Source organism: Myotis nattereri (genome assembly GCF_964212035.1).
Source record: "Myotis nattereri genome assembly, chromosome: 2".
Taxonomy (NCBI): Eukaryota; Metazoa; Chordata; class Mammalia; order Chiroptera; family Vespertilionidae; genus Myotis; species Myotis nattereri.
In genome coordinates this window covers 118,734,403-118,752,639 of record NC_138076.1, presented here as the reverse complement: position 1 = coordinate 118,752,639, position 18,237 = coordinate 118,734,403, and the positions used below count along the sequence as shown (strand labels likewise).

The 18,237-nt window shown below is 40.0% G+C and overlaps 1 protein-coding gene across 2 annotated transcripts in view; it reads right to left on the bottom strand.

The window, feature by feature from the left end:
- Window positions 1–17,811, bottom strand: part of MTMR6 (myotubularin related protein 6) — a 48,531-nt gene extending 30,720 nt beyond the window's left edge. Inside the window, exons 1-2 of one of the 2 annotated variants that reach the window (XM_081083631.1) lie at window positions 17,605–17,811; window positions 5,078–5,194 (exon numbers count right to left, since the gene is read on the bottom strand). In XM_081083631.1, the coding sequence (XP_080939757.1) occupies window positions 5,078–5,194; window positions 17,605–17,628 (141 nt within the window). In that variant the 5' untranslated portion in view covers window positions 17,629–17,811. The remainder of the gene's footprint in view (window positions 1–5,077; window positions 5,195–17,604) is intronic. The other variant, XM_081083632.1, reaches the window with a different exon arrangement.
- Window positions 17,812–18,237: the final 426 nt, after the last annotated feature.

Sequence of the window (18,237 nt, the reverse complement as noted above, 5' to 3'; positions counted from 1 at the left end):
TACTACTAAAAAAGATTTTCCTTTGCTCAATAGCATTCCTACTAATTTAAAATGTTTATAAAAAACTTTTATGGAAAATAAAAGATCTTAAATTTTTAGCAGGTTTTTGGACGAAAAACTCAATCCTGGCAAGAAATCAAATCATCCCAAATGAGTCTAAAAATTTAACATAAATTCCAACCTGCTTTTTTAGGTAGTATGTGTGTGGGGGGAAAGGTAAGGTGAGATATAAATATGTATTATATAATTATAATATGTATTATACATATGTATTATATAATTATAATTTTATATGCTGCTATTATTAGTTTTTAAAACTTTAGATATTAAGTCTAAAGGTCACATGCAAAATTAAATGCATAAAATAATCAAGAAAAGCTTGAAGAAGAAGAAGAAAGTAAAGTTTCAAGGAGAACCAAGATTGTAGCGTAAACACAGTACTTACTGCCTCCCACAACCACATCAAAATTACAACTAAAATACAAAATAACCATCATTCAGAAATCATCCTGAATGGAAGTCCTACAACTAAAGAAGTAAAGAAGAAAGCATAAAAAGACTGATAGGAGGGTGGAGCCCCGAACAAGCGGGCCCGACACCCATGTGTGGCGTGTTTTTTTTTTAATAGGGATGGATATCTCAGCTGTGGAGGCCTTCCATGAGGAGTAAAGAGTTCCAGCCCCATACCAGACACCTCAGCCCAGGCTTCCAGTGCCAGGAAGAGAAGTCCCCATAACTTTGGGCTATAAAACCAGCAGGGATTGTGGCTGAGTGACAGGGAGGCTGCTGGAGACCCAGGTCTGGCTGGCATATGGACTTACTCAGACTAGTTCCCTCTGAGCTCCAATGCTGGGGTAGCGGTTTGGAGAGATCCAGGGCCATATGCAGAGGAACTGGATTACTTGGCATCAGAGTAAGAACTCAGGGGCGGTTTTCTCCCACAGAGTTGCTCAAAGGATTCATTATTCCTATGCTGAGACCTCCTCCATCGCAGAGCTGACTGGCAGCTATATCTGAGTCTCCATCAACCTGACTCACACTGTTCGATAGCCCTGGTGATTCCCTGAGACCCCAGCCCATCTAATTTGCAGTCCCAACCGAGCTTTTTGCAGCAGCTTTTCCATATGAATAGCCTGTCCAGGCTCAGGCTTCAGACTTGCCTAAAACCTCTCAAACAAGCAGCAACTGGCATCAGCGTGCCCCATACCTATCAATAAGAGGCCCAAGACCTGGCACCAGCAGCTAGGTCTCACCTGGACACTTCTAAGCGCAACACAAGTAGCAGCCACCTGAAGATCTCTCTGTAGCTCCTGCCAGGTGGCCCCAGGCAGTGGCTGACTTTGCATCTCCCAGGAGACCCCAGAGGCAGTACACATGGTGGACAGCTTCAGACCATAACAGATTACAACTCTACACATCCACGAGCGACACACTCAAGGGGCAGACTCAGTGAGCACCAGAGCCCCACTAAAGCAAGTCCTGATCCATAGGGGTGTCTCCTGCACAGCAGCTCTCCCACTGTAGTTGCAGCTGGTCCTCACAGCCAACTGGCCTGGAGGTCACTTCCTCCCAATGACACCAATAGCAATTAAGGCTCAACTACAACAAGACTGTGCACACAGGAGCACACCAAGAGTGCCTAGCTCAGGGGGCTGGGGAGACTGGGCCACTGGGCCCTACAGGACACCTACTACACAAGGCCACTCTACCAATTCCAGGAGACATAGCAGCTCTACCTAATACATAGAAAAAAACACAGGGAAGCAGTCAAAATGCTGAGATAAAGAAACATGTCACAAATGAAAGAATAGAGGAAATCTCCAGAAAAAGAACAAAATGAAATGGAAGTAAACAAAATACTAGATACAGAGCTCAAAACAATGGTTAAAAGGATGCTGAAGGATCTTAATAAGATCTTCAAGGAACTTAGTGAGAATTTCAAGGCTCTTAGTGAGACTCTCAAAGACCTGAAAAAAGACCAATCAGAAAGTAAGCATACACTAACTGAAATAAAGAATAATTTACAGGGATTCAACAGCAGAGTAGAGGATGCTGAGCATCAAAATCAGCGATTTGGAATATGAGTAAGCAAAAAACACCCAATCAGAAGAGCAAAAAGAAAATTAATACAAAAAAATATGAAGAGAGTGTATGGAGCCTCTGGGAAACTTCAAGCATACCAACATTCGGATTATGGGAGTGCCAGAAGGAGAAAAGACAGAGCAAGATATTGAAAACCTATTTGAAGAAATAATGCCAGAAAACTTCTACCTGGATAAAAAAAATATACTTACAAGTCCAGGAAAAGCAGGGAGTCCCAAACAAGAGGAATCCAAAGAGGCCCACACCAAGACACATCATAATTAAAATGACATAGGTTAAAGACAAAGAGAGAATCTTAAAAGCAGCAAGAGAAAAGCAGTTAGTTACCTACAAGGAGGGCCCATACGACTGTCAGCTGATTTCTCAATAGAAACTTTGCAGTCCAGAAGGGAAAGGCAAGATATATTCAAAGAGATAAATAGCAAGGACCTACAACCAAGATTATTCTTTGCAGCAAAGCTATCATTTAGAATCGAAGGTCAGATAAAGAGCTTCACAGACAAGAAAAAGCTAAAGGAGTTCATCACCACCAAACCAGTATTACATAAAATGTTGAAGAGTATTCTTTAAGAGGAAGAAGAAAAAGAAAAATAAAAAGAAAGAAAAATAAAAAATAAAATGGCAATAAATATATATTAATAATTGAATCTAAAAATCAAAATAAACAAGGAATCTAATGAACAAAATAAACTGATGACTAAAATAGAATCAAATGCATGGAAACATGGAACAGACTGCTGAATCTCAGAGGGAAGAAGGGAGAGGGGGCAGAAAGAGATTAACCAAATAACTTATATGCATATATGCATCACCTATGGACACAGACAAAAGGGTGGTGAAGGTCTGGGGTGGGGTGGGAACTGGGTAAAGAGTGGCAGTGGGGAGAAAAAAAGGAGACATCTATAATACTCTCAACAATAAAGACTTTTTTTAAAAAAAGGGGAACAAATAAATAAATGGGGAAAAAAGAAAACCTTGAAAAAGAAGACCAATGACAGCAGAAGTCCTATGGTAATTAAAAATTTATATAACAGAGATGACACATATTACACCTATGTAGCTCATACTTGTGGCACACTGACCTGCACTGATCGTCTGCCTCCTGGTGGTCAGTGCGCGTCATAGTGACTGGTCAACCAGTTGTTCTGGTCATTCAGTCTTAACGGTCACTTAGGCTTTTATATATATATAGGTTATAATTCCAATTAAGACCCAAAATTATTTGCAGGAAAAGAATGACGATGGGACCTGGTTCTGCCACTAACTAGTTATGTGATCTTGAAAAACTAATCATCTGTAAAATGAAAACAAAATAAAAATTTAAAGTAAGGCTCCTCCTAGATCTGTTCATTTCTATGGACCTAGTATACAAAATAGACTTCATTCAGGAGAGATTATGGAAATATACTGATAAGAAAGCATTTCAAAGACAACAAAAGGAGAGAAGGGAACAATGTGCTTATCTTTTAGCTGCCCCCAACACTACATTCCCAACATTTGAAAGAATAGCTCTATGAGAAACTTCCATTTGTACTCTAGGAGATGAATAACATACAGAGAATATATTAAGGTAAGCGGACAAAAAAAGGGTAGGCAGAATGGATGAGAGTATGACTAATAATTTTATAAGGCCCTGCTAAAGGAAACTCCTGGGCAAACACTGGATAGGCAAGAAATCCAGAGCCTCTAGGGAATACAACTTCTCCAAGATCAGCATCTCAAGTAAGTATCTTAACTTACTTATTGCAATCATTTATCAATTGGATAGCCTTCCTAGGGAAATCAAAAGAGCATAATCAAAGAGAGATATCAAGACTTATTAAAAGCTACAGTCAATAAAACAGTGTGTTCTTGGTACAGTGTAATCAATATACCAAAAGAACAGAATAGAGAGCTCAAAAGCAGGTCCTCTCTTTATTTATGACAGAGTTGATACTACACCTTAATGGAATAAAACAATCAATAAATGGTGCCAGTTATGCATAAATAAAATAAAAATTAATCCCTATGTCATATCATCCACCAAAATATTTTTCAGATATATTAAAAAATTATACTGAGAATACAAAACATAAGCTTTTAGAAAATATAGGAGAATCTATATGGCCTTAACATAGGGAAGGATTCCTTGTCACAAAACAGCATAAACCATAAAAGAAAAAATGAAAATTTATTACACTAAAATTTTAAAGTTTAAAAGTCATACAGATACACACAAGACAAGCCACACACCTGGAGAAGTTATCTATAACACATATACTGACAAAACATTAAAAACTGGAACTTTTGCAAAATAAATAACAGGACAAACAATCCAACAGAAAAAATAAAAGGAAATCTAAAGCCAAAATATCTGAAAGGGTAACTTCCTTGAAATCAACAAATTAAAATCACAATTGCACATCCACCAGATAGGCAAAAATTTTAAATTTGACAACATCAATGTTGCTGAGGATAGTGAACAATGTATCACACTCTACTGAGAATATGATGAAACAACCATTTTGGAAAGCTGACATACTTAGTAAGGTTGAATATCCACTTATCTAAGTAATTTTACTCTTAGGCAAATATTCCAGAGAAACTCTGGCACAGTGTATACATTACCTTATTGTTTGTACTAGCAATAAATAAATAAAAAACCCTAATTGCAATTTGTTATAAATATACTGTGGAATATGACATTTGATCTATTAACATGTTCCTATATTATTTAGATTTTTAATTAAAAGGAACAGGTAGGTCTTTTATAATTATTTATGTAGATAATACGAGTTTCAGGTATTCTATAAAAAAATTCCACATTCCATATTATATCAGTTTTATTAAGAGGAAGGGTAGAAGTGATTAGGTGACTGAAAAATGTTTGGTTGAGATTGGTAACTACTGATTAAAACTTTGTACACATTCAAAATAAAACACAGAAATAGACTAAGACCATTATTATAATTATGGTAATAGAGGTCCTGCTTACCCAGGTTTCTTTCTGCTGAGAGTCTATAAATAATAGATGTGTGGCCGTAAGATATAGTGTTCCTGTTAATGACTTGTTGTTGGTACTGAATCGGTCAAGTAATTTCACTTGCTCAACCTAAAAAGAAAAAAATGTTACTTCTCATTTCAAAAGTAGTATAAATTCTTTTTCTGTCATCCCAGGATTTAAATGTACCATTTTCAAATTTTTATTCCTTCTGTTAAAAAACATGAGTTTACTTAATATTGAATGTTAAATTTCATATATCCTGGGAAATATATATGCCACAAATAACATAGGTACTATTTACAGGTATAAATATAACCAAGAGAGAAGAACCCTGTAAAAAAGTATTAACACAGATATTACGGAAAACAGAAAGGAAGGGTGTGTTATAAATAAGCAAAAACCTTTTTTTATAGCCAAGAGTCAATATATTTTACTTAAAGTTGGCAGGTAAAGTAATAAATATAATAAGGTTATTTTGTAGAGTTATGGAAGTAAATTACCCCAGAAAAAATAAGTCAGAAAGCAGTTAAATGGTTGCAAACTCCAAGTTATTTTCCTCACCACTTCACCCAGGACATTGTTTTGTGTTCAACTCAGTGCTTTTACTCACACTGTTCTCCCTTCCTACAATAGTCTCTTCTGCTTAGCTAAATACAAAGCATTCTTCAAAGCTCACTGATGCCCTGTCTCCTAACAGGAATCCTTCTCAGAATATTAATTACTTAATGTCTTAGCTTTATATTTATTTATGGCTCTGAATTCCCTGGTGTAGATGTCATATTCTGCTTCTGCATCCTTTGGTAGCTGAAGCAGTGAGGTATATAGTACATCTTTATTAATAGTAGACACACATGCACAAGGTTGCCACTGAAGAGTGGGATTAGAGTTGGCTAGGGATGTGCAGGAGACTACTGTTTTGAAAAAATAGTATTTATTTCTATCTATTCGTAATATAGGTAACAAAGTTAAGGAACCATTACCAAGTTAAAATTTTAATCCACAGCTATCGCAGTAGGTTGTAGATAGTTCCTTAAATTGTGCAGGGCTTCAAAACCAGATAGCTAACCATTATTGCATTAATTCTATACTTTTCCCCCACATATACAGAGTGTTGTGAGTACATGAAGCAGAGTTTATCCTTTAATTATTATTTATTAATTATTGTGCCATTTTCCATACAAACAACTGTAAACCTACTTTTGACCAACCCTGTGTTTTCTTTTCCCTTACTAAAATTGAAGAAAAAAAGGCTCCCCATTTTGACATTATGATTTCTGAAATAATCAAAAACTACCATCTAAAAGGCTATTAGTGCTTCCCCAAGAAACTTAATTTCAGAGAAAGGTTTTTACTTAAAACAGCACCTGTTCAAATAAATTTAAATTAAAACACTTGTTTTTTGTAGAAAAAAAGAGTCCATCCTGACCTTAACACCTTGTGGATTGTTCATTACCTTAGTAAATGTAAAATTATGTTCAAATCAAGAAAACATATAGAAAATCATTATATGACTATTTCAATATGGCAATCTCTATATCGATGTGACATAAAATTAATCTGAAATTATCCCTAAACATCTAGTTAATACTTAAACTAAAGTTCTAAAGAAAAAAAGATTATTTCTGAGAAAATATACTAATTATTTGGTTCTTTCCTGCAAATCCTAAAATACTTTTTTTAAAATAAAAGAAATAGGATCATTTTCTTTGCTAAGATCATTAGCATACAAATTTTAAACTAAAGACTTAGCCAATTTCTGAACATATAACTGCTGCTTCATATTTCCCCCTTTTCACTGAGGAACTGAAAGTACTTTACAGATGTCACTACAGATTTTTCCCAGTGTTTTCTTGGAAATACCTCTAAGTGAGATATTTAGGAAGCATCTACAACTCTTGGAGGGCATGGTCATTATGGTGAGTATAGGAAATGCCAACACATTACTTTAAGGCCCATTTAGTTGAATTGTTGCCAAGTAGGGGCCTGCACTAAAAGGTACCCTAATGATCTATATAGGAAGTTCAAATTTTAGCTAATTACAAAGGAGAAAATGAAAAGCAGAGGAAATCACACATACACAGAATCACATTCGGAAAATTCAGACACTTATCTACCAACAAACGGGAAAGTAGTTTCTAGGACAAGGGACTAATGGCCTTCTTCAAAATTCTGTGACCAACAGACAACTGCATGACAATGGCTAAAGAAGCAGAAAGTACGCTGTTAAGGTTTCTCTAGCCAGTCACCCATTTGAGACTCTTAGAATCATTCCACACTCACAGCACTGACATCTTGCCAATAATTAGCTATCAAAAAAAAAAAAAAAAAAAAAAAAAAAAACACATCAAGTTGTTTTCCTGAAGTGGAAGGTAGGAATCAAAAAAGCAGAGATTTTTATCTATTTTGTTCTTGTGCCCCCATTACTACAACAGATCATAAATCCAGGGGCATTTTACTGATCTACCTTGCTTTGCTTTCCTGCTCTGCTAGACACAGCTGGAATTCAGTGAATGGCTTCCTGTCTCACACAGTAATCACAAAGATTTTGCATCAGCTTTCAAGACTCTATAGTAACTTGTCCCTTTCCCCAACTTTTAATCTTCTACTTATGCTCTCTCCTTCACTCACTTACGTTGGTCTTCTTGCTAGTTCTTACCAATCAGGAATGCCCAGCACAGGGTTTTTGCTCTTGCTGTTCCTTCCCTCTGTTGGGACTCTTCCTGTTGCCTCTTCCACCCATGTCAAGATGGCTCACTCCCTCACCACTTTCAGGTCTGTACTCAAGCATCACAATCTCTGTAAGGATGTCTCTACTATATTTACAACTGTCCTCCCCTACCCTACCCTGGCACTCTCCGCAGCATTTACCACCATCTACCATGTTATATGTATATTTGACTTATTAATTTTGTTTATTGTTATATCTTCCCCAAATAGAAAATAAGTTTTATAAGGGCAGGGATTTTTGTCTGATTTATTCACCACCATTTCCCTAGTACCTAGAACAGTGCCTGCCCCCAGGGAAAAGGAAGGAGCAGAGGAGGCAGCAGAAGAGGAGGGGGCAAATAAGGGGAGAGCAGAGGAAGAAGAAGCAAAAAAGGAAATTAGATTGGAAAGACTGTTCCCTGTTCTCTTCCCACCTGTGATTCACCACTTTCTATTGTATCCCAAATACTCTTTGTCTGGCTCTTCTTCCAGTGCTTACCCCCTTTCAAGAATTCCCAGGGCTCTAGCAATCACACTCATCCACAATAGGAAATTTCACTGATTACCTAAACACTTGACACCTCCCAAATCTATTTATCTGGGCCAGACCTTTTCCCTAACCCTAGACATTCATCATCAGCTACCTACTAGAAAAAAATCCCACCATCCAAGCTGCTCTCATCCATCCTCTCCTTTCCCATCTTACTCACACTGACCTACCTCACTATTCAAATCTCTTGATTAGATAATTACTCTCTGAGGCAAGAGAGTGTAATGCTTAGAGAACATGACTGGTAGCATAAAGACCAGGACTTAAGCTCCCAGCTCCACCTTTTCTTTAGTAGAGCTAGCTGTTGAGTCAAGAGAAGTTATTTCATTTAATCTCTGCTAGTTTATTTTCTCACCTGTACATTGGGATAATATTAGTAAGAGTCAAAATGACACTGTTTTATTTTAAAACACAGTTACTACTTTGTGAGGAAAACATTCAGGTGTTCCTCAAAATCTATTGGCTCATATTTCAAAGACAAAACAATACAATGTTCTCCTTATTCTTCATCCATTGTTAGTTTTACATCTCCTTCACTCTTTGTAACAGGTAATATATATTTGTGTACATACATGTATGATCTCATATTTTAATGACAAAAAGAGATAGCAATCTAAGACAAATTGGGCATTACTTTTGGAATAACTTAATTTGAGCCCTAATGGGGTCAGATTTTCATGGGACATTCCATTCTTTAACAAACTCTAGGAAGCAATCTTTCATATAGAGGTTAGAAAAACATTCTTCCATTTCATTCTGTAAAGTTCCATTAACAAACAGCACAAATTTCAACATCAACACATGATGCTAGCCAAAGGACTGGAGCCTGGCAGGAAAAGAAGACTGCTTAAATTATCTCTGCATATTTCTCACTGTTTCTCGGCAAGACTATCTCATTATGGCAAAATTAGCACTCAAAGTGATAGGCAGTAGCTACAATGCTCGTAAGTATAGATTGGAAATGCTCTTTTAGAATTTCAAATTTGGACTTGACATCTTTACTGATGCCATACAGTTAAACCAAATGTGACCAAAACAGGATGACATATTTCTGAATTTTAGAACTAGAAATCCATTTAATTAGTATTCTACTAAAAATACTTTATCTGATAAACCTCTGGTTAGTAAGCAAAAACAAAACAAAAACAATGACCATAAGCAATACAACAAACAGTACCATAAAAATATTATTTACTAATGTCAAGAAAACATTCCAGGAAGATAAAGCTCTTATAATTATTCTTAGGATTTATTTCTGAATTAATATTAATACATTTTGCTTGTTATTACCCTTAGGTAATCCAGCAATGACTGTTATAGTGCCTTAAATCCTAGCTAGGATTTGGAAGTTTATTCAAGAGATGATGCCAGAGCAGCCTATATATAGCCTGCCATACTGTGCAGAACACTGAAATGTGCTTTAACAGAACTATGTAAACAACTATATATCTGACACCCGAGCTCATGACCACCTTAATTTCATTTTTTGCTTAAACATGAAGTAAACCCCTCACAAATGACTTTTATACTTAATGGGAGGCCACACTCTTGATCATTCTGTTCATCATAAGAAAATAATAGTTTATGACTGAAAAAAATCTATTAGATTTCTTTTGACAGAATAAAGATGTAAGCTAAGAAAGCTTCTTTATATCTTGCATAAAGGAGTGGGAAAATGACTTAAAATCTTTAACGGTCAGTTTGACTCCATTGCCTGTGTGTATTGAACTATAACTTTCTCTACATTTTAAAGAGACACTAGAAAAACATTACAACAAACCAAATAAAATTTGGGCAGCAGTCACTGTTTGTACATGATAGAACAATTTTCAAAACCAGTTTAATCATGGAATATTTTTTTAAACTAATGTATTAATGTAAAAAAGTATTAAGTAATCCTTAAGTATAGAAGAAAAATGCTTTTACAGACTACTTGCTATTAGAAATGACCAAACTTTTATTAACGAGCTTAATGTGCAATAAACATTAAATAACAGTTCAAAAAAGATATTAATACATTTTTACAATTAGATTAAAACTAGAAAGGCAATGGAAAAGACACTACATAGTCTTTGAAGTTAGACAAACCTTGGTTTAAAACTTCACTCTATACCTCCTGAGCTAATTGGGCAGATTATTTCCACTCTGTAAACCTATTTCCTCATTTGAAAATGGAAATAATGTACCCAATTTGTGGTGTTATTTTAAGAGATTATTAATAATATTTTGTTTTGTTTTGTTTTGTTGTTGTTCTTAATCCTCACCCAAGGCTATTTCTCCATTGATTTTTAGGGAGAGTAGAAGAGAGAGGGAAAGACAGAGAGAAACATTGATGTGAGAGAAACACATCCATTGGTTGCCTCCTGCACGAGCCTCAACCAGGGTTCAGGCCTGGAAGGAGCCTGCAACCGAGGTACGTGCTCTTGGCCAGAATCAAACCCAGGACCCTTTAGCCCACAGGCCAACACTCTATTCAATGAGCCAAACCAATTAGAGCGAGATTAGTGATAATTTTGTATAAACTACCATATTTGTGATATTGTAAATATTGTGAAACTAGAGGCTTGGTGCATGAAATTCGTGCACGGGGGTGGGGGGGCGAGGGGTCCCTCAGCCCGGCCTGCACCCTCTCGCAATCCAGGACCGCTGGCTCCTAACCACTCGCCTGCCTGCCTGCCTGATTGCCCCTAAACACTCTGCCTGCCTGCCTGCCTGATCTCCCCTAAATGCTCACCTGGCTGCCTGATTGCCCCCAACCACTCTGCCTGCCTGCCTGATAGCCCCTAACCGCCTCTGCCTGCCTGCCTGCCTGATCACCCCTAACCACTCTGCCTGCCTGCCTGCCCGATTGCCCCTAACTGTTCACCTGCCTGCCTGATTGCCCCTAATTGATAACCCGACTGCCTGATTGCCCCCAACCACTCTGCTTGCCTGGCTGCCTGCCTGATCCCCCTAACCCAGTGGTCGGCAAACTCATTAGTCAACAGAGCCAAATATCAATAGTAGAATGATTGAAATTTCTTTTTGAGAGCCAAATCTTTTAAACTTAAACTATATAGGTAAATACATTGTTATTAACTTAATTAGGGTACTCCTAAGGCTTAGGAAAAGCCACACCCAAGGGGCCAAAGAGCCGCATGTGGCTCGTGAGCCGCAGTCTGCCCATCATGGCCCTAACCACTCGCCTGCCTGATCGCCCCTAACCACTCTGCATGCCTGCCTGATCACCTCTAACTGCTCGCCTGCCTGCCTGATCGCCCCTAACCGCCTCTGCCTCAGCCCCCGCTGTGGCAGCTTCATCTGGAATGACGTCTGGAAGCTCTTTTGGCTGTCCGGTCTAATTAGCATATTATGCTTTTATTATTATAGGTGATCCTATATAATAAAAGCCTAATATGCAAATTGTCCCCATGGGCAGTTGTTCGATGGGGAGTTCGACTGGGAGACTGAGAGTTCGACTGCTTGCTACGATGTGCGCTGACCACCAGGAGGCGGCACGGAACATGGCAGGCATCTGCGACATGGCGCTGGCAGCAGGTGGCAGTGGAGACGCTGCCGGCCCCGATGGGCCCCAATGAGAGTGGGATCACAGCAGGATGGTGGAGCAGGTGAGCAGGTGGCGCCAGGCCAAGGCAGGTGCGAGCAGGGGCCCAACTGCCCCACTGATCGGCCCGCAGATGGCAACCAGTACTGGCGGCAGGGGGTGGGGCCGCCACCCGGCTCCCAGGTGCTGAGGGAGCTAGGCAGGGGGCCCGGCCCCGATCAATCGCTCTGCAGGCGGGATGATGGCGCCAGGCCAAGGCAGGGTGCCAGGCAGGGCTGCGAGGCTGGGGGCGTGAGCTGGGGCCCGATCTCCGCAGGCCACCCCGAGGGATCCCACCTGTGCAAGAATTCGTGCACTGAGCCTCTAGTATTGTATAATTGGCTTTATTGGCATATAATTACTACTTTTTTAATACAGTTGACTCTTGAACAACATGGGTTTAAACTGTGTGGGTCTACTTATACATGGATTTTTAAACAATATATTTTTATTGATTTCGGAGAGGGAGAGATAGCAACATCAATGATGAGAGAGAATCATTGATTGGCTGTCTCCTTCATGCCCCCACCAGGGATCAAGCCTGCAACCCAGGCATGTGCTCTGACCTGGAATCAAACTGTGACCTCCTGGTTCATAGGTCAATGCTCAACCACTGAGCCACATCGGCCGGGCATGGATTTTTTTTTTTTTTTTCCAATAAACACATGCACTGTTTTTAATCCGTGGTTGGGAGGTCACATATGCAGAAGGATAACTGTATGCACTAATTTATGCCATTTTTATATCCACATATTTTTTATCTTTAGGGGTGCATTGGGAAGGTGCCTAGAACCAATCCCCCTTGGATACTGAGGATAGCTAAGTTTTGGGGGAGTCAAAAATTATAAACAGATTTTTCAACTGCACAGGGGTCAGCACCCCTAACCTCTGCCTTGTTCAAGGGTCAACTGTATAGCTGTCTGAACAACATAGAAAGAATCACTAATTAAATAGTACTATTCCACAGTCAATTCTTGATCATAGTGACTAAACTACATAGAGTTCAAAACAGCTAAATAAACTTAAAGCAATTCATTTTTAGCTTGAAATACAATTATTTCTGCAGCAAATTAACTATGTCCCAGTGAAGGCTATGCATAATAGAAACAAAAAGTTCGCTATGTTCAAATCTATCTTTATAACTTATAAAGTTTTCTTATAACTATAATTTAAGAAACTATAATATTCCATCCAACAATTATCAGAATGCATTATGAGGTCCATGTCTATTCTGCTCACTGTTGTATACCTAGTGTCTGTACAGTGCCTGACACATAACAACTACCTAGCAAATATCTGTTTAATTGCAGTCCACATACAGCCACTTATGATTATTACAGGGTAGTTAGTAATGGTCCAATGCTAGAAAAATAACCCAAAGTAATAAAGGAGCACACTTGAGAAGTAATTTTAATAGAAAATTAGTCAGAAACCTTTCAGTCCTTAAAAAAACCGTAGAAGGACCTTAACTAAACCACCAGCATGGACCCATTATGAAAATATAAGACTAAATCAAAGAAAACCCTAAAGACTCTATCAAAAAATTATTAGACTTAATAAATGAATTCAGCAATGTAGCAGGATACAAAATTAATGCCAAGAAATCTAAGACATTTCTTTACACCAATAGTGAACTTACAGAAAGGGAGACTAAAAAAGCAATCCCATTTACCATCGCACCAAAAAAATTAAAATACCTAAGAATAAACTTAACTAAGGAGGTAAAAGACTTAAATGCAAAAAACTACAGGACACTGAAAAAAGAGATAGAGGAAGACATAAACAGATGGAAGAACGTACCATGTTCATGGATTGGTAGAATCAACATCATCAAAATGTTCATACTGCCCAAAGCAATCTATAGATTTAATGCAATCCCCATTAAATTACCAACGGCCTATTTCACAGATCTAGAACGAACGTTCCAAAAATTCATCTGGAATAAAAAAAGACCTCGAATAGCTGTAGCAATCCTGAGAAAGAAGAACAAAGTAGGTGGGATCTCAATACCAGATATCAAGTTGTATTACAAAGCCACTGTTCTTAAAACAGCTTGGTACTGGCACAAGAACAGACATATAGATCAATAGAATAGAATAGAGACCTCAGAAATCGACCCAAAACACTATGCCCAATTAATATTCGACAAAGGAGGCAAGAGCATACAATGGAGTCAAGACAGTCTCTTCAATAAATGGTGTTGGGAAAATTGGACAGATACATGCAAAAGGATGAAACTAGACCACCAACTCACACCATACACAAAAATAAACTCAAAATGGATAAAGGACTTAAACATAAGACGGGAAACCATAAAAATACTAGAGGAATCCACAGGCAACGAAATCGCAAACATATGCCGAAGGAATTTCTTCTCTGATACTGCTCCTAGGGCAATGGAAACTAAAGAGAAAATAAACAAATGGGACTACATCAAAGTAAAAAGCTTTTGCACAGCAAAGGAAACCATCAACAAAACAACAAGAAGACCCACTGCATGGGAGAACATATTTGCCAATGATAACACCAATAAGGGTTTAATCTCCAACATTTACAGAGAACTCATGCAACTTAACAAAAGGAAGATAAACAATCCAATCAAAAAATGGGCAAAGGATCTAAATAGACACCTTTCAAAAGAGGACATACAGAAGGCCGAAAGACATATGAAAACCTGCTCAAAGTCACTAATTACACGAGAGATGCAAATAAAAACGACAATGCTGTATCATCTCACACCCGTCAGAATGGCTATCATCACCAAATCAACAAACAACAAGTGTTGGAGAGGATGTGGAGAAAAAGGAACCCTTCTGCACTGCTTGTGGGAATGCAGACTGGTGCAGCCACTGTGGAAACAGCATGGAGTTTCCTCAAAAAACTAAAAATGGAACTCCCATTTGACCCAGAGATCCCACTTCTAGGAATATATCCCAAGAAGCCAGAAACACCAATCAGAAAGGATATATGCACCCCTATGTTTGTAGCAGCACAATTCACCATAGCTAAGATTTGGAAACAGCCTAACTGCCCATCAGCAGATGAATGGATTAGAAAACTCTGGTACATCTACACAATGGAATACTACACTGCGGTAAAAAAGAAAGAAGTATTGCCATTTGCAACAGCATGGATGGAACTGGAGAGCATTATGCTAAGTGAAATAAGCCAGTCAGACAAAGATAAATACCACATGATCTCACTCATTTGTGGAATATAGAGAACAACATAGACTGATGAACAGGGGCAGATCCAAAGACAGAGAAACAGCGATCAGACTATCAATCCCCAGAGGGAAACTAGGGGAGGGAAGGGGTAAGGGGGAGAGATCAACCAAAGGACTTGTATGCATGCATATAAGCCAAACCAATGGACACGGACAACAGGAGGATGAGAGCATGATTAGAGGGGGCGGGGAGGGGGGGGAGGCTGGGGGTTAATGGGAAATGAGGACACATTTGTAATACGTTAACCAATAAAGAAATTTTTTAAAAAAAAGAGAGACTAAATCAGAAAATTAAATACCATCAGCTGGTAGTTAAAGAGGAACAGTAGACCAAGTGAAAGTCACCAGCAATAAACAACAAAATAAGAAGAGTTACAACTATACAAATAAAAACAAAAATATACATCATTAATTTAAAGCAGAAGGTCTTAAAATAAGCCAAGGGGTCCTAGATTTTCCAACTTTCTGTTCACTCTTACCAATTACCTATTTTTTGTTATTGTATGCTGTAGCAAGCCTTGTGTGAGATGCAAAGATGAGGTTCAACCTGGTATAGAAGGAAGTCACGTGCACACACAGATATTATCTAATATATGTCTGGAATCCTGAAACCAGGACAAGAACCTAACCTGATGCCTACTCTAGTCCTTTCCATCTCTACATCATCCACTAGTTTGGTTATTTACTTACTCTTCTGTTTTCAAATTTTATTTGTTTTTAAATATATTTTATTGATTTTTTACAGAGAGGAAGGGAGAGGGATAGAGAGTTAGAAACATCGATGAGAGAGTAACATTGATTCAGCTGCCTCCTTCAACTCCCTACTGGGGATGTGCCCACAACCCAGGTACATGCCCTTGACCAGAATCGAACCTGAGACCCTTCAGTCCGCAGGCTGACACTCTATCCACTGAGCCAAACCAGTTAGGGCTGTTTTCAAATTTTAGGTGCCAACCACTTGAATTCTAGAGTTTGTTTAGTTCATTTAGTTCCTTTATCTTTCTTCTCTTAAAAAAACAACAACAAACTATTTAAAGGGAGTTAGTTTTTAGATTTTCTTTTTTTTTTTTTTTTTAGTTTTTAGATTTTCAATTTTATTAGCTATTAAAGGCCCACTGCACGAATTCATGCACAGGTGGGGTCGACCAGCCCACTCTGATCAGGCCAATTGGGCTGGGGCTGGGGGGTTGGGGGGGCATAGAAGCAGGAGGTTGGCTGGCCAGCCCCACCCCCCATCAGGGTGAGGGGAGCTGGTGGGGGCAGGACTGCCAGGGGGGAGGGGTCACCCATCCCTGATGGAGTGGGGAGGGGCTGGAGAGGGGGGCCTGCTGCCTGTCCCCTGGTGAACTCCCAGTGGAGGGAACAATTTGCATATTAGCCTTTTATTGTATAAGAGAATAGTACATGCAATGTTAAAAACAAGCTCTAATAAAAATCCAAAGGTTTGTGAAACATTTTAATGGCATCTCAAATTCTCCACTGAACCAATGAAGATGATGTATTTCTGCTAAAAGGATGAGCAGCAATTAACTGGTTTCAGCAAAATGGGGGCAGTTATGATTCACAGTGAGTCGTCCTCTTCCCAGAGATCTTAAAATCATGTTGTTCAGTTCTTCTGGTCTCTATATTTCCTCCCTCCCAAAGTTGAAGTCTAACTTAAATATTGTTGGTAAAATAATTTGGTAATGTTATTATGTCATTTCCTTTGGTTTTACCATTTGTAACGGAATCAGAGGAATACGTGTTTGCGAAAGGCCAAAAAAAATGCCATTTACACACAAAAATTGAGCATGGGGTTTAATAAGCTCAGTTGCATAACAATTCCATCAGACGCTTTAAAATATGGAGTAATATTTTTCCCTTCCCTGTAACTCCTCCGTTGGGTCATTGACTGTAAACACATTAAAGTTTGAACACAGAGACGGAAACACCGAATTTCAATGACTGGAGACCGAGACCAGAAAGTGAGGCGGGGCCGAGCGCTGATCTCAGCTTCCCCAAAACTTGCATCCAGAACCAGGGAGACACGAGACCATCAGCCGTGAGTAAGAAAAGCTCACACAACATCGAAATGCTCATCTGTAGTCCCACCGGCTTTCGGGACTCTGCGGCAAAGGCCTCGCAGCCCAAACAGCCCCAATTTTGCCCAAGAAAGTGCTGAGCGGGCGGCGACACATTTCAGGGGACTGAACCCCAAGCAGCCCAAATCATCGCCCCTCAACCGGACTGACAGCGAGACCGTGCTCCCGCGGGTGCAGGAGGCCTCCGCCCAGCCCCCCGGCCCAAACTCCCCCTGCCCCTCCCAGGCAGGGCGGGCCAGGACCCTCGGGCCGAGGGCCAGGCCCCGCCCGACCAGTCCGCAGCCCTCGGCAGGCCCACCGAGCTCTCCCCGTCCCCCGCCTCCGCCCCGTCAGACCCGGCCGGCGGCAAACGGATCTCCGGCGCCCCACTACCTTGGTCGTACGGATGTGCTCCATGCCGAGGACACGTCGACCGCCTCACAGGCGCACCATGAGCGAGAGAACCTGGGCGGCGGCGACCCAGACCCAGCAGGAACCAGTTCCGCTGGGGAGCGCCGAGGCCCGCAGCCCGCCCCCGCCGAGCCCGCCGCGCAGGCGCAGGCGGCCAGCGCCGTCTCCTAGAAACACTTCCCCAAACCCGCGGCCGAGGGGCGTGGGCGGGTGTAACGGAGCGTCCGGGGAGGAGGGCGGCGCCGGCCCCGTCTGGGGCCGCGGCAGATGCTACAGCGCCCCCTGCCAGTGGAGGGCTCGCCAGCCTGACGGAAGCTGGCAGAGGACCAGGAGGGCAGGCTGTGGGGGGCCCCTGAGGACTCTTCTAAGAATGAATCCTTAGGACATGCTGCGAAGAGAGAATTTGGTGGGTGAGGGCAAGGTGTCCCTGAAGTCCATCGCCCTACCAGTGGGCAGCACCAGATGTCAATGCTTTCTCTTTACTTGGAGCTGCAATTCTATTCATAAGAATCTAGTCTAAGGAAATAATCAGATATATTTAGTTTAGCCTTATTTGAAACAATCAAAATCCCCCAGACTATGAAATAACATAAATATAAAAAGCCAAAGTGAGAG